Source organism: Nyctibius grandis, chromosome 4 (genome assembly GCF_013368605.1).
Source record: "Nyctibius grandis isolate bNycGra1 chromosome 4, bNycGra1.pri, whole genome shotgun sequence".
Taxonomy (NCBI): Eukaryota; Metazoa; Chordata; class Aves; order Nyctibiiformes; family Nyctibiidae; genus Nyctibius; species Nyctibius grandis.
The window spans coordinates 42,195,612-42,220,918 of NC_090661.1; the positions used below are offsets into that span (position 1 = coordinate 42,195,612).

At 39.1% G+C, this 25,307-nt stretch overlaps 1 protein-coding gene across 6 annotated transcripts in view; it reads right to left on the minus strand.

The window, feature by feature from the left end:
• Positions 1 to 10,910: 10,910 nt before the first annotated feature.
• Positions 10,911 to 25,307, minus strand: part of HEATR5A (HEAT repeat containing 5A) — a 72,175-nt gene continuing 57,778 nt past the window's right edge. For all 6 annotated transcript variants that reach the window (XM_068398698.1, XM_068398697.1, XM_068398696.1 and 3 more), the window contains 9 exons: positions 23,781 to 24,015; positions 23,078 to 23,326; positions 21,300 to 21,427; positions 20,172 to 20,319; positions 19,196 to 19,468; positions 15,575 to 15,799; positions 14,695 to 14,849; positions 12,835 to 13,048; positions 10,911 to 12,557 (listed from right to left, as the gene is read on the minus strand). In XM_068398698.1, coding sequence (XP_068254799.1) covers positions 12,256 to 12,557; positions 12,835 to 13,048; positions 14,695 to 14,849; positions 15,575 to 15,799; positions 19,196 to 19,468; positions 20,172 to 20,319; positions 21,300 to 21,427; positions 23,078 to 23,326; positions 23,781 to 24,015 — 1,929 coding nt within the window. In that variant the 3' untranslated portion in view covers positions 10,911 to 12,255. The remainder of the gene's footprint in view (positions 12,558 to 12,834; positions 13,049 to 14,694; positions 14,850 to 15,574; positions 15,800 to 19,195; positions 19,469 to 20,171; positions 20,320 to 21,299; positions 21,428 to 23,077; positions 23,327 to 23,780; positions 24,016 to 25,307) is intronic.

Genomic DNA, 25,307 nt, shown 5'->3' on the forward strand with positions numbered 1-25,307 from the left:
ATACAAAGAGCTGATAGTGCATTTATAGACTTTCTGCTTGTATTTCAGTGAGAAGAAGAATTGAGATTGCCTCTTGTAACCTAATTTTTAGGGAGCGTCAGAGTTATTTTGATAGAGAAATGTTACCTGCTTAAAATGTGTTCTCATAGTAAGTGGTGTGCTGCACTGATGACGTCAGTAGTTACTGTTGGTAGAAATATTTGTCTATGTCATTTTTGCAGTAACATTTCATGTACAATTACGTTTGTATGTAATTACAGCTCCTTGACTACAACAATTAGTCTATGTCCCAGTCCCTGCTCTGACCCTGATGAGAGAAGGAATAGCCTGGGGCTGCTGAATCTTATGCTAGTGATTCCCAAGTATTTCATAGTGGAGGATTGGTGTCACTGGCAGGAATTTTTAATATCAAAATGATCACTAAGCCCCAGCTGAGATTCTGGCCTCGCTGTACATGTCTAATAAAAGACATCTCCACCCCAGAGTTTAGAGTAAACAGAAAATTCAGTCAAAGGCTACAAAGCAGATCAGAAAGTAACATAGTCTGTACTGATAAGCTGCTTAGTAGTTTAACTCTGAAGTCCCATGCCCCTACTTCTACATGTTAGTGATCTCCCAACTGTATTGAGCTAAGTCTTTTCCTTGTGCAAAGAAAGCCAAGAGGAAATCAGAAGCTGTTCTGGATATGCACTCCATATGGAGCACAGCTGCAAGCTAGCCTGCATCTCCTCACCCAGGGGTGACCCACTGAGACAAGGAAGATATACCCAGAGGGAAGGATTCTGTCCCAGTGGTGGAGAGAAAGGGAGCACAGTTAGAAGGGAGCTGGCCTGCCCAGTATCACACCAACACAGAGCTTCTTTCGCTATTGGGAAACTTAGATAACAAAACAAAGCCAGAATCCAGTCCCATCTCACAGGCAGGGCTGGTACCTCTGCCTAGGAAGATTGCCCAACATTTAGCATTACTAGTATTTCAATGGGAAAGTAATAAGCAATCTTTGGAGAAAAAGAACCAATTACTGGCCAAAGAAGTTGTATGCAAATATACTTGCAAGTTATCGCAAGCAGGTAATCTCAGGAAGCAGGCTTAAGACAGATATTTAGAGGAAAATTGTGCCCTCCATCACAATATTGTACCCCACCAATGTAAGACATTCAGGATGGAATCAGCAGGTGTTTGTGCATGTAACTGTGGGCAGAAATTACCCTAAAAGCACATTTGAAAGTCAGAGACTTCCTCCCATGGTGTTAGGCAAGAAAGATGAGACTTCTGTGTTCAGGGTCAGGCACCTCATGTGTACTTGAGCAAGAACTATGCTATAGCAATGGGATATCCTGTTTTAAGTAATAAAGACAATGAAAGACTTCAAGATTGTAGCCCCATCTGCTTTTCTTCTTTACCTTAATTAACAATTATGGTAGGAAACAGGATCCTGGGACTGATACCTTGATGTCGCCTAGAACGGTTAGAAGATGCAAACATCAAAACATTCTTAGCTGTAAAGTGATGCACAACTTTGTCTATCCTATAAGCAGAATGTGTGACTCGTTATTGTCTTCCAGTATTAACCTGTACCTATTGTAGGATGATTTGCTCTGACACAGCGGTTTGAGACACCTGCCATGGCTGCTCTAGTTATGCAGCAGAATTTGGAATATAAAGAGAGTTTGTGTAGTTATCGACTGTAATCTGTAAATTGTAATTGACTATTTGTCGGGACATTCCAAAACAAGAGAATTTGAAAATGCTGGCACCATTAAAACATATCCTGCATTCATCACTTTTAATGAAAAGGTAGCTCATGAGAATTGTACTGTGAGGTACGTTACGCATTTATCTTAAAAAAAAAAAGGCATCCTAGGTTAGTACATTGTCAGTAGGACTGAATTTGATATGAGGCTGGGCTGACTCTGTGTTAACTCCGGGTTTGTTTCATTCCCCACCCCACTTCTGGAGCAAATTTAAGCAGCTTTCTGCAACTGGCAGGATCTGGCACAGCGCTGGTGCATGCTGACATGTCCTGGCTTAGCTCAGGGATGCTTGATGCTTTACGCTGTTAGTGTAAGCTCAAATCACAGATGAGGACTAAAAGCAAACCTAATAATTAATATTAAAAGCAGTCCTGTCAGTATGAGTTGTTACTTATGAAAATATAGAATAGCTGACTATAAAAAAATGCAAAACTAATATATCTTGGACTACTGATCTCAAAATATGTAGTTGCAGTAGAGAAGGGCATTGAGGATTCTCTTGTCTGATGGCCTTAGAGATATTTATAGATAAGACTGGCAAGTGAAATTAAATATTTGAATTAATTTTATTAGTAGCAATTATGTAAATAAAAATGATACTTTCAGTATCATCTCACAGTGATGCTGCTGCGTTTCCTGTCAGGCAACCTCTATTGGTAGAGCCATTTGTCACAGTCACTCTTAAGACCAATCCTGACTGATAAAACGTCTTTTTTCTCAGGCCCTTTCATGTCAGATGTGGAGCATTTCTGGGACTATAGCAACACCTATCCCACCGCTCCCCTGAAAGAGCTTCCCATTCTCTTTGCACGTACCTAATACCACTATCTCCAGCTCTCTTCTTGGTGCAAAGTTTTCACAGCAGTTTAAAAGATTTTTCAGGAAACACATCTTGGTCTCTCCAACACCTTAAATAGTTCTCCAAAATTATAACTTTCATGAAGAACATAGTTCCTTGGGTTTTCCATGCTTCAAACAAACGTCTCCCACGTCATCCTTCAAATGACAGACACATCCTACATGTAAACTTCTTTTATTAAAATCCAGCAGAACTGATAGGCAGAAGCCAGGAGTACCACATACCCCCTCCATCTCATGGGCACACCTAAGTACAAGGTTTCCTCTGTCACGAAACCCACAAGCTTCTGCTTGGTCTCCTCTCCCAGCAGGATAATTGCTCACTTGGTCCATACAGTAGCTTCAGGCCTGGGGGTAGCAAAGCAGGCTGTGTCTACCTGATAGGCCACTGCAAATGCTTCTCTGAAAAAACCTAAACCACGTAAATACCAATGATATAACATTTCTGAAAATTAGCCCCCTCTACAATTATTTTTTTCTTCCCAGGAACGATGCCATGTGTAAATCCAATTTGCAGTAAGTTGAAAATTTTCCTTTGCAGTCTGTCCAATCTTTTTTCCTCCCTTTCTCCCATTTTCACTCCAGACTAGGGTTTACATGAAAAGTAACTTGAAATCCCAGGGAATTCTGGTATTTTAAATCAAGGCTTGGCTACCAAAACGTTTGAATTTTATTTAGATTGTGCTTAAGTGTTGCTCAGGCTGTCGTTTTCAGCTTTCAGAGCCACTGGATCAGAATGCTCTTTGCTGGATAACCTTATGCTCAGCCTCATGGCAAAGTTCAGATCAGACCTGAAGATGTCTGAAGAAAGCAGTAAGTGGTGGACATATATGAAAAAAAAACCCTGGATAGCACATTTTTTTCTGTTTCAATACTTAAACCAGTTCTACAAACTTCAGCTTGGAAACCAAAGAATATCAGTGACTGATCAGATATGACAAATACTTGAGAAAATGTAAAAAGATGAAGTTAATCTCATAACCACCCTTTCGCAAAACCATCCCATTTGTCTGTTTGATTCTGAAGTATTTTCAACAAAAAGTGGAGTAGTGGGATTTTAGACCAGAAACAACTCAGGAAAAAAAGCTTGTATAAACACTTTACCATATAGTGATATATAGTCAAATTTCTCAAATTTACAAGTAATGTTGTCAAATTGTTATTAAATTTTGGGAGTTTTTCAGTGATGTTTTTGTTTTCAGAATACTCTCTTGTTACAGTGTTATTACTGAGAATTTATTCACCAGTTCCAGTGATCTAGGTAGCAGGAGTCAACAGTGACTGAATTGTAGTTCAGCTGAGAAATGGGATAATCTTGGATTAATAAATGGGAAAAAATTTAAAAGCTTGACCACTTGACCATCATTCTGCTGTGAATGAATTCAGAGGCTTTGATTTCTAGAGAGCATTTGCTACTGAGCAACTATTGGGACTTCTTAACCAGGTAACCTGCCCAACAAGTATCTTATTTGCATGACAATCGTCCAAGTGGCCTCAGTGTATTTGTATCAAGGTCGATAAAGTTGGCACTTTGCCAATAATTAGACCCTCTCAGGTGGGTTTGGGGTGATGGGGGCGGGGGGGGAACAAACAAGGGCACAGCAATATTCAGTCTTCACAGAATATTTTCTCTGGCACCTCCATGATTTGTTTCCATTTCCCCTTTCTCCCCAAAAGGGCAACATGCACATTTATTTGTGCTTTTGAAAATCAGTTCCCCTCTTAGGCCCTACTTTGTGTGGACTGTGTTATCAGCGGCTTACCATTTCTTCAGAACAGGGGAGTAAGAACAAGCTATAATTAAAGGCTGAACGTATTTACCATCTCTTCCCTGTCCTGAAGGAACTGGGCTGTTGCCAGCAGTTACAGGTAGCTGGCAGTTCCCTGGGATCGTGATCACCAGGAACCAGTAAGTGCACTCTGGTCCCTCTACCTGCCCTGGAAAAACTCATCTGCCACTGAACAGTGACAAACACTTCCCAAGTCTCTCTGCATTCTTTCTGGCCTCTCAACACCCTCCAAGGAATGGTCTTCATTTCCAAAGACTACCCACCGGTTTACATCAAAAGCCTAATCTAAGAACAGTGGTGAAAATTTTGCAATTCAGGTAACTCCTTATATGTAATTTCAAAATCTTTTAGTGAAAACATACAAAGTGTGTATGCACAGATGGTGTAACCAGTACTGAACAGGCAATGGAAAGCAGAGCACGTGTCTGCTGTTGAGTCACATCATTGCAAACTTGTCTTCCTACTTTGCATACTATTTAACCATTTTCTTCTTTTGTGTGGAACAATCACTGCTTTCTGATGAAGTTTCTGTCATTGCAGTGACTGTTTTCATGGCTTACTTAGAGACTGTATAGAATGTTATCCAGCTGTGTCTGCTTTGCATATCTCATTGACAGGTATAGATTCCCAGTACTTCATGCAAGTAACTTTGCATCACTTTTTACAGTAACGCCATTGACTTGCCTCATCCTGTGCTGCTGGTACACGGTGTTTTGCTTTGATTTACATGGATGGTTGGCAGTCTCTTTTTTTCCTGATGATAAATAATGGGCAATACAAAACAGAACAAGCGAAGCTAATGCATCATAAAATTGTGTGAACTTTACAAATCAGAGTAGTTTCATTTGTAAAATATTTCCTAGGATTGCAGTCAACTATTAAGGTATGATATCTCACACAGGCCGTTTTGAAGCAATGAGTCAACCAGGTAACTGATTTAATTATTATTTTCCCTTCCTCCTCTTACTACCCATGTGCTAGTAGCATGCCTCATCCTGCTTCCCCCTTCCTTCCTCTCTGTCCTGCCCTAATCCTTCAGCGTTGGTTTGATTTGAAAAATAATCCCTCAAGAATGTTGTTGCTTCCTCTGCAGCCTTTGTATTTGCTCCTTTCCTGCTGCTTTTCCCTCTGGCCTGGCCCATCTTCACAGCAGTCTCTCTTGCTTCCCTGTCTGGAGCATATTGCCCTCTAGCACTTTTACCCCGCAGAAGTCACTCCTCAAGTCACGGCTGGGTGTTGGCTACCTGAAGGTAAGGACAACAACCAGAAAAGATCTCTAACAGTGAGTTGCACATACTTCTGGGATATTAGCATGAACATGAACTGGATTTTAAATACTTGCTTGTCCGCCTCAGTTCACGGACTTACTAGAAATACACAGATATGAAAAAAAGTAAAAAAGATTCAGTTGTTTTGGGGTCATCCTGTGTAGTCTAGGTACAGCTTCACAAACCTAGAGAGTCAGGAGAGAATCCCTGACAGTTAATACATTCATTACCTCCTGAAGGAGAAAATTACAGCCCTGAAAGCCATTCCTTTAGTTAATGTCCAGAACAAGCCCCTGAAGAATACAGTTTCGAATCCTGACCACCATCTGTAAAGTTGATCCAGTCAAGATGTACCGCAGCCTAGAAGAGCCAGTTTCCACAGGCAGTAGCAGGCACTTTGTGAGCTGCTATGTCTCCTCTCGCTAATGTATCAAAGCCACTGGCAGTTTTTGGCAAATTTTGTATAATGGAAAAAATTCTCACACAACTACACCAAGGTGGTCTGTCATATGCAGAGGTATTGCAGCTGTGCTTGTCACTTCAGGCTTGACAAACCAGGTAAGTCCTTGCTCCCTCTTCCCTTTCCTGCTCACAGAAGCTTTGCAGTAGTCATCTCGTCTTCCAGATCTGCTTCTGTGGTATCTCTGCTCTACAGCCAGTATGTCCAACAGCATTTCCTCTTCTGTCTTGGCCAGAAAAGCTCCACGATTCTTTATGAATGACTACTGCTTATCCTAAATAATTCCAGTTTATGGTTCTGAATGTTGCTGCAAGTTCACAGAACCGAGCAGGACACTGTGTGGATGAATACACATGCGATGACAGGCTTCAGCAACTGCTGCTCTGAAGGACGTCAAGGAGGGACATGCTTGCCTTATGGCACAGACCAATGTGAAGAGCTCACTTCAATGTATCGTTTGCATTTCTCCACTGTCTAGTTGCATTTGACTACCAACAGTCTCAGTACAGATTGAGGCCACTGGCAGTTACTGAGGAACACACATACACACAACTTAGCATTCCTGAGCGGTGGTACCTGCATGGTCCAGTGTGATCCCAGAACAGGAGCCTGTGTAAGCAGGTCCTTAGAGAAACCTACTAGAAAAGTAGGAAATTGCCTACTTGGGGAAAAAAAAAGGTATTCACTCATAGCTTCCCCAGGTTCAGCTGCCCTTAGACAGAGAAAACTACTTTGGTAGTTCATACCATGCCCACTGTCTTTCCTCCATGTACCTACAGGGTAATGCTATGGCCTTTTTGCCACGTCTCCAAGGCTATGTGGGGAAATCAGGACAGAAGGCTGCAAGCCTTTAAGCCCCGAGGGTCCACATGTGTCTACATTTATCACAGAATCAACCAACCAGGTTGGAAGAGACCTCTGGGATCATCGAGTCCAACCATTGCCCTGACACCACCATGTCAACTAGACCATGGCACTAAGTAAGTGCCATGTCCAGTCTTTTTTTAAACACATCCAGAGATGGTGACTCCACCACCTCCCTGGGCAGCCCATTCCAATGTCTAATGACCCTTTCTGAGAACAAATGCTTCCTAATGTCCAACCTGAACCTCCCCTGGCAAAGCTTGAGGCTATGTCCTCTTGTCCTAGTGCTAGTTGCCTGGGAGAAGAGGCCGACTCCCACTTCACTACAACCTCCCTTCAGGTGGTTGTAGACTGCAATAAGGTCACCTCTGGAACATCTCCAGTTAACCAGGACTGCCGGTAGATAATAGAGAGTGGTTTGGCAAGTTCATTTGCCAGTTCCTTCATTACTCTGGGGTGAATCCCATCCGGGCCCATAGCCTTGTGGGTGTCGAACTGGCACAGCAGGTCACTAACCATCTCCTCCTGGATTACGGCGGGTTCACACAGCCCCCCGTCCCTAACTTCAGGCTCTGGGGGCCGAGTCTCCTGAGGACAACCGGTCTTGACATTAAAGATCGAGGCAAAGAAGGCATTGAGCACCTCTGCCTTTTCCTCATCCCCTGACACTACACTACCCTCCTCATTCAGCAAGTGGTGGAGGCTCTCCTTGACCCTCCTTTTGCTGTTGATGTATTTGTAGAAGCTTTTTTTGTTGTCTTTGACTGTAGCAGCCAAATCAAACTCTAATTGAGCTTTGGCCCTTCTAATCTTCTCCCTACACGACCTGGCAACATCCCTATAGACCTCCCAAGTTACCTGACCCTTCTTCCAGAGCAAATAGGCTAGAACTTAAGGAAAAAAAGAGAGCCTAAGTTCTCTGTTTAACCAGGCCGGTCTTTTTCCCTGACGGCTTGTCTTCCTACACACCGGGACAGCCTGTTCCTGAATATTTAGCAATTCCTTTTTAAAGCACATCCAGCCTTCCTGAACTCCTTTGCTCCTTTACTGTATGGTTCAGAGGGTGCCTAGAACTACTGACGGGCTGGGGCTTCTACTTGACTGCTCATTCCTGAGTACTCCTCTCCAACGCACTTGAGAATTCTCATTTTACAAAAGTAAATTATTCCCAGATTTGTTGGCCTCAAAAGGGAACTAGGAGGAATATGGACTAAAAAAAGCCCATCTACTCTCCCCCAACCATGTTACTGTGTCACTTGAGTCCCTGACAGCTAAACATGAGCTTGCATCGTGCCTCGGATTGGAGGTGAAAACTCATTTACTTGCATTGTCTCTTCTATTACCCCTCTTCATCCCATCCTTGCTCATTTAACAAATACAGTCAATGAGGTACCATAAAAGAAAACCTGTTTTTTTCCTATAGGCAAATTCTTTTATTCCTCTGAGTTTCAGGTAAATTTGGTGGCAACAGCTTGAACCAGTTATCCTTGTATCTGTGTTTCCTGTAAAACATGCATACATTGGTGACAATTTTTTCTTGGTGTTTGCCACGAACCTTACATGAGAGAGGATGAGGTTAAGAGCATTTGCCTTCATAATGATAGGTTGTATTTTCAAACTGCATAATATTTCTATTTTTAGATATAAATCAAAATAGTTTCCAGAATCCCTGAGGCCTGTACTTCCACTGAAAACGTGTCTCATGCAAAACCTCCTTTTCTTGCAGAAAAGGGTACTGAGAACTGAGGCACTAGGCAGAAAAATAATGCTTACAAAAATACCATAATGAAAATCTTCCCCAGAGAAGGTTATAATAAAAAAAAAAATTCCCACTAGTAGCAACAGGGAATCTCAGCAATTCTATATTACATTTCATGGGCAGTGAGTTAATTCACATAAATTTTAATACATGAATATTAACACTGGTTTAAAAAAATCAAATTTTAGGCTAGACAATTGCAACGCATGAGGCAGTAGCTTAGAATAGGGTTTTATCGATCTTTTCCATTACTAAATTTAGCTTCTTGCCAGCAACTTTCAGAAACAGGCTTTACTCATTTGCAAACTTCATTACATATATAAACACATTTTTCTGTGCAATAACTGGACAAATGGGCACATACACTAACATGCACACTGAGAGCAGGCTCTGCTGTGGCTGGTACCCAGCATGCCAATTTATTTTCTCCTGTGAGTGCCACCAGTAAGCAGCTGGAGTGCAAGCACAGAGGAAGGGGATTTGATGCTACATTCGACCTCCTAGAATCTGGTTCTGCACTTCAGATGATGGGGACCACGGAAATGGGAATTGAACTACAGAGCAAAATCAATATTCGGCTGCAGAGTGAGTGAACTTCGGTTAATCTACCACAGATTACTTCAGGAGGTTTTGGAAGCCTGCTTTTGCTTTGACCTATTTCTCAGACAAAATCTTCAGCCCTACTTTCGCTATATTTAAATGTCACTTCCCCTTTCATTGTTAGATGTAATAAACCATTTATTCTCCCGAGAATCCAGAGAACATTGCGGGGGGCGGGAGGCAACCTATAACTGTACATCAAAACCAAAATAAGAACCACACAACATTTTGGAGAGGTTGGTGGCGTAGCACTGGCATCTTTAGTGTTCCCTTGCACAGACAACATAATGTATCAAATACATCTGGTTTATTTTATTTTATATAAGCAGCTTTCAGTATTCATTATACAAAAATACATTAGGGGCAGGTAAAGTAAAAAAGCATATTTGGCCAAATATGATACAATTTTTACATCTTTGAAGCTATAGCCCACTGTCATTAAATAGCTTGAGCAGCATATGTATATATGAACTGCTTGTTACATACTTCTGCTAATTGAATTGGAGTCCTATGTGAAATGTCATCTACAGCAACAGCTCCAATGTTGCTCAGACGAGAGCACTGCGGGCAACCTGCTATGCTTCCTATGGATTTGGTAATCCTATTTTATGGTGATATGTGCATCACTTGACTGATGCTTCTCTCAGCCTGAAAGTGACTACTGCACCTTGGAACATACCAGATCAGTCTCAGACTTACTCTTGCTTAAGCAAGACTATTTGAAATGCTGCTTATTCAGCTGGAGTGCTACAGGCTTGTATCCAGTTAAAAACAACCGCATCCCAACTACGTGATGCTTTTGCACAGTTTTGACTAGTTCTGGTTTGTTGCAGTCAACAGAAAGTTGTCTGCAAATAATTTTTGCATAGCACTTAAATATTACATTCTGTGATGTACCCATATTTATATATATATATACACTTAAGGTTAGACATAGGCAGGTCCTTCTGTCACACAAAGCCATTAAATTTCTTAAAGAAACAGTGGAAACATACAAAGTAAACATGCATGCAGGCCACATGCTTCATTGCAAAGACAATTTACTGGAAGAAAATTTACTGGTGCTTGTAGAGAAATGGCAAGAAAAACAATCATCAAGGAGGCATGGTGCACAGGAAGCAGGAGTGGTAAAAGTGAGACTTCGGTTTACGGCTAAACATATGTTTAGCTCTTTTTGTTTGGCTAAGCATAAGAGCTTGAATGCCAAGCAATGCCTAAAAAAGAATGTGGAATTAAACCCAAAACTGCTCTGTGGTCTTACTTGTTTCTTCCAGAAAAAAACAAATTTATGCAAGTTCCATGTAAATAAATTTACACATATTTACACATCTGAAGTCTATCTCCCTGATCCTACTTATTTACCTGTTGTGCTATACAGAACAGAGGAAGACCTGCAATGTCAAGTCACAGACCTTGGTGCATCCAGCCCAAACATTTCATAGTAGTTTCCTTGTGGCAGCATACAAACATTTTCTTTCTGTTAGGGAAGTCCTTAGAGCTCCTCTGCGGTTGGGTAAAATGACTAAGACCAATCTTAAGTGAAGAAAATTAGCTTTATTTATGTAAATCAGAAAAACGAATTGTTAGAACTTTGGTCAAATGGTTAATTCTGTACAATTTACAATTATATTTATATACAAAACTTATAATAAAATACAGTACATCACACTTTTCCTGAGTCACGGTGTGTTTCTCAGTTCTGTAAATCTTTTTTTTTCTTCTTTCTTTAAAGTAAATAGATTCAAGAAGGAAATACTATCCTCAGTTTGATAGTGTTTTGTTTAGATAATACTGGTATTAAGAAAGAAGTCAACATACTATATGTAGAAAATACTTTATAGCCATTGCAATTTTGATAGTTATTTTTCTATATTAAAATATGTTCCTTGATAAAAATGTTATTTAAATACTCCTTATTATGAGCTTGCTGCACTTTATTTGACACAAGACAAGCTGACTTCAAATATCTCCATCTCTCATTCCAGAGATACATAAATTTAGGTGAGTTACATGTATATATAACCGATCATTTAAAGATCAGGAAACATACATCCAGATAGAGCAGATGTCTGAATCGAGGCACAGTATATTAAAATTGCTGTCCTATCCTGGACAAGATATGTGAGCTTCCATTGCCTGGCTAGCACAATACAAAATTCACGCAAGTATTCATCCTGAAAAATGAGACTATGTCAAGCAGCAAGGCACAAGCCTGCGAATACTTACGTATGCATAATAGTCCCACTGTGTAAAGCACTGCGGAGTCCTCAGTGAAGAAGCATTGTAGAGCTGTATTTAACAGCACTTGTTAAATCTTGGCCAGCTCAAGAAGTTATTAGGATTAAAGCTATCAATATTGCCTATATCGAGTTGAATTTTTTGAGACCAACAATAATCTATTGTAAGGCTTACAAGGATATTTAATCTGTTTACTTAATGATGCAGTGTGTTAAATTAGTAATTAGGATCGATTACAACCTGCAAGTAAATATATGTCCCAGTGAAATCCAGAAACCAATCAGGGTAACTTATTTTTGACAAACATTGATTTGAAACAAAATTGATTTTACTTAAGGGGTAAGTGTGAGCTGCTCCTAAATGTATCTATGGTAAAGTTTTTAATACAGGCACGTGCATTTCTGGTATTTTAGTCCAAAATAATCCAAAAATACAGATTAGATGACCTCTGATAGATTTATTCATAGTGTTTAGAGATGTTTAAGAAGTCTTAAACTAACAGAAAGTTATCTAGAGATTTGCTTTCTCTTAAAAACTTTCTGTAATACTTCAGTGCAAACTGATATATATGAGATCAACTCATAGCGATCCTACTCAGGTTAGAAATTAAAAGGGACATCTTTTTCTGTTGATATCAAAGTGCATAAAATGACAATATGAGACTTCAAAGAAAATTGGTCTTTAGCTGAATGCTTGAACTTTTCCCAGGATTCTTTGCATGTTTAGCAGTCTTCACTTTGATGCTTTCTTGATTGCCTTTTACAGCTGACTCAAGCCTGGCTTTCATAGTTGGAGAGGAAGCCATTAGTTTTTTAAAAACTGATGAGTACTGTGGTCCAATCTGCATCATATTTTGCAAAGCGAACTCATGTAGATTTTTTGCCGAGTTTGTAGCAGAAACCAGGGCATTTTCATCCAAAAGAAAGGAAATAAGGATGGGAAGAAGGCAGGCCACCAAATGAGCACCTATAAACGTTGAAAACACAACTTAAATATATGTGTTTTAAAAACAGCTTCAAATCCTAACTAGAAGTATTTATCTAAGTTAACATTTAACAAAACCTATAAAGCCGCAAATGTTATTTGAACTGTATGGTAAAAAGAACCAACATTCTTGTTAGCAATTTTGTTAGCAATTAGCGTTCAGGACTGGATTCCTGGTGGTCGTTTTGTTTTAATTTGTTACCTATGGCAACTTTCAGCATGTCTAATGCTTTGGATACTAGTAACAGAAGTAACTTACGGTGCTCTTCCTCAGCGGTGGCTGTAAGAGCTGTAACCACCTTTATTCCCTCCTGAATGACTTGAAGTTCTGCAGCATTTTCAGGTTTTGCTTTTTCTGTTTCCTGCAGTTTTCCCACAATGGATGGTGCTAAAGAATGAATATAAGGATATGACACAGTTTTGTTTGGATGCTGAAAGATGGAGTGCAGCAGCTGGTAGCATTTATACTGTACCTAAAGGGAAAATCAAATTTGCAGTTACAAAGTGTTATACTTAAAAATACATGTTAGAGTGTTTCAAAACTCAGAGCTTGTCAGATAAAATTTTAGGGAGGGGGAAAAATGTGCCTCACAGCTTGAAAATTCATCAGGTTACAGGCCTCTAATGCATAATACTTTATAGGAGCATTATAACTTGTAATCAAATTATTAAGAGAAACTAGATCATGCTTCCTATTTCTTTCCACAGAGTCCTACATCTTCCTACATTTATGAGTTAAGGAAAAAATATTATTTTTGTGTGAAGATTATGTCATAGTATTCTTTTGAAAATATAATCTTTCTTGCAAAAATACAGCTGACTGAAAACAGGTGTTTAAAATATAAGCACTACCTCTGTCAAACTGTAGGCACAATTTTAAAAAGCCTCAAATGGTGCAGTAGCTTCCATGTTATTGGAAGTCAATAGGGCCAAAACTGTCAAGTTCCTACACAATTTCTGAAAGGCTCAAATGCCTAAACACTTGGATAAAATTTGCAAATGCATGCTACTATTTTCTTGCAGTCATATTGGGCAACTCCAGTTTCCTATCAGTGGAAGCCAATGTTTATAACACTATAAATGTATTAATAGATAAAAAAATACTTTCTTCCAGCTATTTCTCAAGTTAAAGGTAACTTTGTTTAATTTTTTGTTACTACATGAATATATATAGAGAAGATGCAAGAAAACCAGTTTACAGTGAATTCTCAGTCAAACACGAAATCTAATGCATGTTATTCTTTACGGTGAGGGTGGTGAGACACTGGAACAGGTTGCCCAGAGAGCTGTGGCTGCCCCCTCCCTGGCAGTGTTTAAGGCCAGGTTGGATGAGGTTTTGAGCAACCTGGTCTAGTGGAAAGGTGTCCCTGCCAATGGCAGGGGGGTTGAAACTAGATGATCTTTAAGGTCCCTTCCAACCCAAACCATTCTATGATTCTATGATTATTTTCAGAGCTGGACTTTCAGAGTGAGGAAGTCACAACTCATAGAAAAGCCATTTGTACTTGCAATGATAATACATACAATACATTTTTTTTTTTCTGATATATTGGTTTTTTAGATGTAGAATAGTAACAGATGAACTGTGGCACTACAATCTAAAGCAACTATGTAAGAATATTTATACTAGGTTGGAACAAAGCATTAATCTAGTTCAATATGCTGTCTCTAGCAGTGGCCAGGAGCTGATGCTTATGGGACAGCAGAAGACATGTAGTGGTACTTGCTCCAGCTGCCAAAGACCCACAGCTGAGGGATTTCCTGTGCAAAAGATAGTATCTGTGTGTTGAAGATAAAATTAACAAATAAAATGAAACAGGTTCCTGAAAAACTACACAACTGTATCACTTACTTATCAATGTATAAAGCTCTGAGTCTGATGCAATTAAAAAAATAAATCACAGGAATACAGAATTGAATACAGAATAAAAAATGATAAAATGCACTGCTGGACATGTTCTTGCTAACTTGTTCAGACTGTATTTTAAGATACAACAGATATAGTCAGGACAGAATTAACTGGAATCAATACACAGGACAAGTGAAACAGCTGAACAGAAAATAAGCTAAAATCCATTTAATGGGATACTGATATTCTTATAACTTCACCAGTACTTACAAGAGGATCTTTGGAGTCAAGTGTCATTTTAAACTTCTCAATACAACGTTTCTGAAGGCACTCTACAGTAGTAACTTCTGGACTAGTAGACATAACAAATACTGTAATAGCAGTAAGCAGGCTAACTTCATCAAGTTCTTGGAGAAGCCCGTCCACTGTCAATAAAGTAAGCAGTCTGTTAGATTTGCATCAAAAAGTAATTCTATGAATTCAAGTGTTACAAAGAGGTGGAATAGAAATATCAATGTCTATGTTTCTTCAGGAAACTCTTTTTTTCAAATACATGACATACTCTGATGCAGTGATACGGTCTTTTACTGTAATAAAAGATAAGGCCAAAATAGGAATCCCGGAGTGGTTATATGCATATTTAGAAATAACAGCATACTCCTATTCCAATGTTCCTCTGTATAAAGTACAATAAATATCTTTGAAGAGTTGGTATGACGTATTAGGGTACAACCTATTTTTAGAATGATATAAAATTTGCATTAAGAACTTATATTCTTTTGCTATAACTTAAAAAAACAGCACTATAAGCAAAAGTTCCAACAAATTACACCGTAAGAGATTAAATGTAAGGAATCATAAAAGTACGACAAACTTGGGAAGCTGAAGAAGCAGCACACAGAAAACTTAATTTTAAGACAAAAATATTTTTTATTGAATTACTGTTTTAATACCCTTTGCTTCAATATAGACACTAATCCTTTGTGGAGAACCTGCATGCAGTACAGCTCTCTCTTATGCTCAGCTGTACACTGAAGCCATAACTCCTGTTTATTCCATCGTACCACGTAACTACACTGTGGCACTACAGAATACAGGCGTAAGCCTGCAATCTCATATTTATACACACAAACCCAAAATTTGTGCTTACCTTGATCCCAACAGTCAAGCACTGTGACCAAAGCACTACGTAGAAGATCAGTCCAAGCAGTCCGACTCTTCTCTGCTCGAGCCATCGGAGAAGACAAGAGTCCTTTAAGAGCTTGTAGAGATGCAGCAACTGTCAAAGGTAACTGGCCATCTTGCAATTTCACAGCAGTTTCTTTAAGTACTCCAATAATTAGGTACAAGATAGTAGGAAGAACTGAAACACTTCCTGTAAAACAAAGCAAATTAACTTCACAGAAGTTAAAAAAAATCAGGTACCTTTTACATTAAAAAAATTCAAGGTGTTTTCTTGGATTCTCTTTTTTATTTATAACTTATCTTTTTTAATCACCTATGTGAATGGAGGCACTGGTAATTTGAAGGAAGATTTGAAATATCACGGGACTTGCTATAGCGAACACGGAGTCAGACTGCCTAAGTGAAGTTAAAACTTTTCCTCTTAAATTAGCATTGTATATCTTTTCCTTGATGATTTTATTGTATGAAGAGTGGACTTACATGATGTTCAGAGAAGAGCAAGAACAGAAAGATCAGAATCACTGAAGATCAGAAGAGAAGCTATGGGAGTATAGAAAGTACTCAATAGTAGAAACCAAATTATGAGCATCTAAGCATATTTTGCAATGAAGACAATACAGTGAAGGAAATTAACAGAGGGTAAGTTCAAAACTGTTGTATTGAAAAAAAAACCATCAGAAATATTTCTGATAAGAGGAAATACTTCTCCCACATGATGTGTAGTTAGCCAAGGATGTCATTGCTCCAGGAAATCATTAAAGTCAAGGATTTAGTAAGATTAATAAGAAGAGGATCTCACATTAAAAATGTGTAACAAAAACTCATAGAATTATAATAAACAACTCTAACAAATACTTTGGAAAAGAGGAGACCTAAGGAGAGAAGCAGATTGTCCCACACCCTACTGAACAGATCTTCATCTCTCCCTGAGAATCTGATAGTTGACCTGTCAACATAAGAGACAATTAAAAAAAATATTTTAAAGTCACAGGAATAACTTGGCATAGCAGTTTTGCATATTATGTCTTTGAATGTAACAGTAATACAGAATTCTGCACATATTGGAGACAATCTAGAAACCTGCATACTTATATGCTGCTCCTGTCTTAAGTTCTGATTTAGCAAAGCAGAGTTAAGCATATGGCTTAATATGCTTATGTCCTTCCCTAATCAGCAAGATGCTTACGTTTTTAAGATTTTAATATACTGATGTTCGTGAGAGACCTGTTGAATAACGAGGGACTCTGACATATGCGTAAGCATTTTCTGAACCGGAGGACATCTACCTTCTATTTTTAAACAGTCAAGTCTCTGAAAATTGACTGTTGGAATTCAGTAGGAAATGCAGTTCATGAGCATCATTTATTTGAAAATTTTATTATGCATACATATCATGACAGGTGCCTGAAGCAAGAGACATGGTAGTCACAGGACTATAACTTCATTTACCTATTAAAGGGGAAAAAATGATGCAATTCCACATAGGAATTCTCTTCTCTTTGATTATATGAATTGACTTTTGGAGATGCTTCCTTATTCAACTGACTGTATAAGCAAGCTTAAGCTCCTCATTTTAGTCACCTGACTTAAATCCTTAAGTTCCCTAGTGTAAACATCCCATCTGGTCTGATCCTGCAAGCTGTTAGTTTGTGGAATAACTTGAACAGCTAAAGACAAAAAGAACTACAGGGAGAAAAGAAAAATCACAGATTATTTTTCATAGAAGATAGTTGCCCTCAGATCTAAGCAATGCTATGTTTGTTTCCTTTTGCTTTGAACTGATAAATAATGAGCTACAGATGGAAAAGAGAAATCATATCATCACCCTACAGTGATGGCAAGAACAGCCTGCTATTCCATTCAGAGTATGCTATCCCCTGAAGAAGAATCTTGTAATGGAGAACAAATTAAGAAAAAAGAATAAATTACCAGGGCTGGTAAATGCAAAATTTGCATAAGGTGTAATACAGATACCTAAGGTGGACACAGAGGAGTAGGGCAGAAACGGTTTACAGGTGTGGCTATAAAAATATTGAAAAATCATACATATTAATATGACATTGTGGGGGGGGGGGGTAAACCATCTTAAAGATTGGAGTGAATCGAAAATGAATCATGGATAAAAGTCAACTAATCTGAGAAATCAAACATAACTCCTTACAATGAGTTCCCAATGTTCAAATGATGGCTTTTAGTGAAAGGTAACATGATACTCCAGAGAGTGGTGGTCAATGGGACAGAGTCCAGTTGGAGGCCTGTGTCTAGCAGAGTCCCTCAAGGGTTGGTACTGGGACCAGTTCAATATATTCATTAATGACTTGGATGAGGCAATAGAGTGCACTGTCAGCAAGTTCGCTGATGACACCAAACTGGGAGGAGTGGCTGACGCGCCGGAAGGCTGCGCAGCCATTCAGAGGGACCTGGACAGGCTGGAGAGTTGGGCGGGGAGAAATTTAATGAAATATAACAAGGGCAAGTGTAGAGTCCTGCATCTGGGCAAGAACAACCCCAGGTATGAGTACAAGTTGGGGACAGACCTGTTGGAGAGCAGCATAGGGGAAAGGGACCTGGGGGTCCTAGTGGACAGCAGGATGACCATGAGCCAGCAGTGTGCCCTTGTGGCCAAGAAGGCCAATGGCATCCTGGGGTGTATTAGAAGGGGTGTGGTTAGCAGGTCAAGAGAGGTTCTCCTCCCCCTCTACTCTGCCCTGGTGAGGCCGCATCTGGAATATTGTGTCCAGTTCTGGGCCCCTCAGTTCAAGAAGGACAGGGAACTGCTAGAGAGAGTCCAGCGCAGAGCCACGAAGATGATTAAGGGGGTGGAACATCTCCCTTATGAGGAGAGGCTGAGGGAGCTGGGTCTCTTTAGCTTAGAGAAGAGGAGACTGAGGGGTGACCTCATTAATGTTTATAAATATGTAAAGGGCAAGTGTCATGAGGATGGAGCCAGGCTCTTCTCAGTGACATCCCTTGACAGGACAAGGGGCAATGGGTGCAAGCTGGAACACAGGAGGTTCCACATAAATATGAGGAAAAACTTCTTTACGGTGAGGGTGACCGAACACTGGAACAGGCTGCCCAGAGAGGTTGTGGAGTCTCCTTCTCTGGAGACATTCAAAACCCGCCTGGACGCGTTCCTGTGTGATATGATCTAGGCAATCCTGCTCCGGCAGGGGGATTGGACTAGATGATTTTTCGAGGTCCCTTCCAATCCCTAACATTCTGTGATTCTGTGATACGTTTCCCTTTTAAATTTAATTTATGTCTGCATTATGAATTCCAGAATAGACAATTCAAGTAGAATAGAATCATGTAGCTATCGTATACTTCCCTGTACAAAATGAATCTATTAATTGCACTGCTACGTGTGGGAGGAAAAGAAAAACTACTCCTTTAATTGCTTCAGTTTTGTAACTTGTTTTGTAATCTGACAGTCAAAAGTGTAATTAAAACAGGAAACTGTCACAAGCAGATCAACAAAACTTGCTGCCAGATTTATTCAGCTGACAAAATTAGGTAATAACAAGGGGGCTCAGAAGAGCCCAATACTCTTTCATTAATCTTGCCGTATGATGAAACAGCATACCTTCAGGAGAGCAGATTGCAGGAACATCAGAGAGAATAACTAATGCTGCTGCTACCAATCTACTTCCGTCTTCTGACAATAACAGATGTTTTCCAGATTGAACTGCAGGGCTGCAAGTTAATTTAGGGTTGAGCTGGGGAAGCTGTCTGACAAGAATACAAACACACAACTCTAGTGTTGCGAAGACTAATGATTTCCCAGGCACTAGTCCTCCTGTATCTTTGCCTTCTCCAAATTCTGGTAACGTTTCCTTTTCTGCAGCACCATCATCAACTACAACAAAAAGAAGAAATATGGCAGAAATCTGCAGTCTGTACCTTGTTTCCAAAAAGTTTACTCCTTAAGACTGTTTCATCACCAAGTGATAATCTTGATACATGTATATGTGCATGCATGTGTGTTCAAAGTTCTACTGGCAAACATCCATCCTTCTGAACAAGCAAACTATGCACTGATTGTCAAAAGGCAAAGGTGTGTGCAATACATTTAGACATATAACACGCTGAGGCACCATGCCAATATGATGTCACCTGATATAAGTGTTTTGCTTCTTCTCCCAGTTTTCTTTTAGAAAAAGAACTTTAGGAAGTTAGAAGCAAAGTAACTATTGGAGTCTAGCTTGTAACAGCTGTGTGTGCCGAGTCTCTCCATTGCTCTACTTCTGCTGATCCCAGCTTTTCACTAAGCCTCCTCCCTCCCTGACACCACACAAGACTATCCCAACTGCAGTTTCTCCAGTTTTCCTCCTCACTTCATGCCCTCTAGTCATCACCAAAACTACCTGCTATCTATCATACCACCCCAATTTCTTATGTCAGGCACTTGGACTGACTTAAGTAAACCAGGATTAGTCACTAACTGTGAAACACTTCAATTAAGATGCATCTTGGAATATCACCTTCAAGAATCCAGTTTTCCAAGAAAGAATTGCTTTAACCCTGATAACATGTATTCAACATCTCATACATTACTGTACCTTCTGCACTTCTCCGCTTTTCCTTCACATGTTCCTGAGCTGCAAAAAGAATCAGCCGAACCACTTCAAGGGCAGCAAGCTGAATATCAGGTGATTCTCTGGTCAGTATCAGTCGATGTAAAACATTCAGCAGCTCTACACCCAACTCCTACAGTAAGGAAAATGCTTAATACATCCCCATTTTAATGCAGGAATTTTAGAAACTTGTTAATATTTGTTAAAGTCAACAGTATTACTCTTATTAGTCTCACTAAGAAACATGGTATAACTATTAGAATCGCAGGAGTTGGCATTGTCTTCAACACCTAGCTCCTAATGCCCAGTAGCAGCAGTCCTGCTCAATTCTCCCAACAAAATACTAATCATGGTAATTTAGAGGTAAGGCACTTAAAACTACTAAAAAAAACAAGTAATCTTTATCTTATGACTTTTTAACTCTTGAAGGTGGGGGTACTACATTGTATCCCTCCTATAGTATAAGCATTTCCTCGAAGAGAGCACCAATAGTCAGCAGAACTTAGGCATGTCCACAGGCTTTATCACTTTTGCTATGTTAAACAATTGTATGGCACACAGGATGGTATAAAGCTTAATTTAAAGGGGGGAAAAAAAAGGAATTTTAAAGTTCCTACTTCTTTTTAGGGTCACTGGTGTGTTGTGGGTTTTTTTGGTTTTGGTTTGGTTTTTTTTGTTTGTTTTTTGTTTTGTTTTGTTTGGGGGTTTTTTGTGGGTTTTTTTTTTTTTTTTTTTAATAACACTGCTTTTGTCCAGTTTCCTTTTATCATCTTCAATATTTACAACATAATTAATTGAACTGTCCCTTGACAGAGGGAGTAAGATAACTTTTTTTTCTGGAATTCTGTCTTTACCTTGTTCTCATCCTACTCATCTAATTACTCCTTCCTGACAAAATGTCCTCAAGTTCTCTGCCCTTCACTGTCTTCTTACAGGTTCCATGTTGTGCTCTTTTTCTCTCCTCCCTCTACAGCTTTGGATTTTTGTAAAGCACATAATTCACCTACTACTTATGTGCTGCTGAAGATTCCTGGATATACAATAGAGAGTAGAGATACTGTTCAAACTAAAATTATACCTTAATTCTGGGGCTTTTGATCATTAAGACATTACCTGATCACCACCTATTTTAGATCTTGGCCATGGAACATCGAAAAGTGCCTGTAGGGCATGTAAGCAGGCAATGATGTTCTCCATTGCTGCATCTGATCGAGGAGAGCAGAGAAATTCCACGCTAATTCCTGTAAGCATCAGAAGAAAACACTCACTCTTAGAATTTCAAGCAAATAATTTTGTCAATTACTACCTAACAGTATGTTGAGCACACATAGAAATAGCATTTGCATATTATATGAAGTGAATTCTTCTCCTATTGCTAACACCTTGGGGCAAGAACTCTATTTCCCTCAAAACAATAAAAGAATTTCAGCTTCTAGACAGTATGACATGATTATAACTGGCTATTAACATAGATTAAAAAAAATAGAGCAATTTCTGAGTGAAAACACTGAATTCTAGAGCCAATGAATAAGCAGACAATTCATAATGAGTATATAGCAGAATACTTGCCTAATCACACTGATTTATGTAATAGAAGGAAATAACAGAGAAAGTAATAATCGTTCACAAACTCAAAGGCTAAGGCTTTACCTTCCCATTTTACAAAAATGCTAAAGATTGCAGCTACCACAACTGGATCACCAGCAATAAGTAAATTACATGAAGCTAAGCTTGCAAATCCTAGACCAGCTAAAAACAATCACTTTTTTTCTGAGCTTTCAGTATTCTTCAGATGACTTTTTATGACATTGGAGATAAACTTCATATAAACTGTGATCCATATTCTCATTCCAGTTGTACAGCTGTAATTCCAAAATGTGTGATGACTTGGGAAAGTGATCAATGTACACTAAAGAACTGCTGTGCAACAGAAAGCGTCTGTGTTTTAAAGTTCTTTCATTTTCTCTGTAGGAAGTGAAAATGGACAAGTGGAATATGTTTAAAAGCAGAATAAACAAGCCAGGTGTCCATGGCAAAGTATATGAAATTTGAAGCACTAATCCGGTCATATAGGAAGCAGGGGAAATGAGCAGCTTTTGTATCAGAGGTCCCACTTTTAACTGAGGGAGCAATGGCGTTCAAAAGGAAGCTGGCTCTGTGCAGGAACACTGGGATTCAAAAGAAACCATATGCATCTGGGTCATACAAAACCATTCCAAAAAGGGATTACAAAAGGATACAAAAGAGAAAGAGAAAAAAAATACAACCAGAAATGTCTAATTCTGTAAATTTAGAGAACTGGGACTGAATTCAACTGCCTGATTATCCTCTGCAGTAGTGGAGGCTTAAACAGAGCTTTATGTGAACTTAAGGAAACACTTTTTTTATTGTAAGGGTGACCAAGCACTGGCACAGGTTGCCCAGAAAGTTTGTGGAGTCTCTATCCTTGGAGATACTCAAAAGCTGTCTGGACACGGTCCTGGGCAACTGGCTTTAGGTGGCCCTGCTTGAGCAAGGGGTGGCGGACAAGATGACCTCCACAAGTCCATTCCAACCTACACACTATTCTGTGTTGTAAAACTGTACTTCAGTGATGCTCAACCATACACTCTGCAACTGTCGTGCTACAACTGCAATAAAATCCACCCTTGAACTTATGAGCAGAGCAGTAAGCGCTTGCTTAGGACTTGTTTAGCTCACACAGTGTTTTTTCTATCACATTTGGGAAAATGCTCTACGATTTTCTCACTGGGACTTAAAATTCTTCTGACTATATTTCTCTAAGAGATGTAATATTCAATGATGCAGTTAAATATGAATAATTAAATATTTGTTTTCTAACAGTTTTATCTATTGAAAATGACATTTTAGGTTACAGCATCTAGACTAACCCAAGATAAGATGAAATCTGTCAGTATTCACATCCTCAGGAGATTTCACCAAGGGCCTGGTAGAAGAATCTTGACACATTGTAGTTGGGGTGACAGGTCTAGAGAGATTAGTAACTCCTTCATCTGGATCAACAATGATGAAACCTGTGCTAGTAAGCCATAATGCTGTAGCATAAAGTATCAATGCCCAGGAGTTGTAGTAATGAGGTCTGGCATTTTCAATTGTCTCTGCTGTATAAAATGTACCACCTACAAGAAGAGCAGTTACAATTTTAAGGATGTCATTTATTTTCAACTACCATATTTTCTCATTCTTATAAAAGGGTATTCTTCTTTTGTATTGAAATTATATTTACCTTATTTTATGTATGACTTTTCTTTTAAAAAATGTGCAATATTAAAGTATTACAAATATTAAAATGAGGGCACTTCATTTAGATGTATTTGGATAGAATCCAACACCATTACTTTTTTCTTCTTTAAACCATAAAATTACCCAATGAACAAGAATACCAAACAAACTACTTTTCACATCAGTGAAACCTCTGTTCTCAAATGCCGTGTTTATCTTTAGATAGGTATGCAAGTATGCATATTTTCTATACAATTTAATCTTACTGTGATCTTAACACCAGTCAGCTAGGACATTAATTATGTGCACTTAGAAGTGACCTATGAAAATACAAGTGATTTGCCTTCTTACCTTCAACAGGTAGTTGCGATGCATATTCTGAAGGCAAAGTTAAGAGAGCAAAATCCTGAAGTGCAGCAAGCCAGAGCTTGCTCAGTGTTCCAAGATCTGCCTGGACTAAGTCCAGAAGTCCACTGGCTGAAGATGTTACATCTCTGTAGCTTTCTTCTGCAAAGCTTGCAATTTTTAAACAGTGATTGTGTGCATCACTTTGATTTTTCTGCTTTTCAACTGCAACTATGTAAACCTGTTTATACATTTGGAGAGAGATTTACAAATATTAACACTTGGAAAACTACTGTGATCATTAGCTTGACTGCCTGGTGAGCGGGCATGAGGTTTCCTAGAATCTATTCCTGCTTCAAGTCCAGTAGGCATGGGTGAACAAGCACTTATTTTCTAAACCTTCTGAATCCACTCCCCCAGCTAATCTTGATGCAAGAGTCCTGATAAAGTGAAATCTGCTAAAATTCCTAAACATAGCTGCAGTTAACTTTCCTGCTCTTAAAGATTAATATTAATTGTCCAGCTTCAGCTTCCAACCATCAAACCCTGTTATAGTTATAGCTACAAGACTGAAGAACTTATTATCAAATAATAAACCTATAATCATTACCCTGAAACCACAGCCAAATCATTCCTAAATTTTCTTTAAACTGAAATGACATATTGCCCTTGCAACCAAGTTCTCAAAACTATGTATTACGCTGTGTTAGCAGTAAAGAATGAAGAGTACAGTCTTGTATCATTTGCAAACTTTGGGTGTTACCATCAATAGGTTAACTTCAATGTGAGAAGGTTAATTTCCCTAGATGCCTCTCTAGTTATTGAGTAAGATAGGCTTGAGAATGTTTCAGACCAGCAGCCCTCTTTGGTCTCTTCAAAATGCCCCTGGAGGGAAGCTCTTCTTCTCAACTATAAAGGAGACATAGGAGACCAGTTAACTCATCTAAAGTTAGTTTTTGTGAGTATGTGTCTCCTGCAATTATGATTTCTGTGTCTTTTTCAAGTTTGCTAGTTGTAGTGGGTTGACCCAGGCCAGCAATTAAGCACCCACCAAGCCCCTCTCTCACTCCTCCCTGCAACAGGATGGTGGAATTCCTTCATATTCTGGAAACAAGAAATAGGTAAGATCCTAAGCGAGAAGCGACTGCCTAGGGCTTAAGTGAAACATCTGCAAATTACAGGTCACAAAATCTTATCCTCAGTTTACTTTGTCATAGTTTCTCATATCTGAGATTCAGTAGAAAGTTATACAGAGTTTGCTTTGAAGACTTCTAATGATCTTAATTATAGACTGGAACAATCTACAGATCCTCACTTCTTACAGTTGAGCCTCACATCTAGTCTGAATTTTGTCTCAGCTTTTGACCAGTGACAGGTTATTGTTATATGCCATTAAAGACTTCTTTCCATGTAATAATTTTAAATTGATCACAGCACCTTATCTTTTCCTGAATAGATGAAATAGACTGATCTACTTAAATCTGCCAGTGTAAGCATGTTTTCAAGACTTCTCTTCCCACTTGCTAGCTTTTC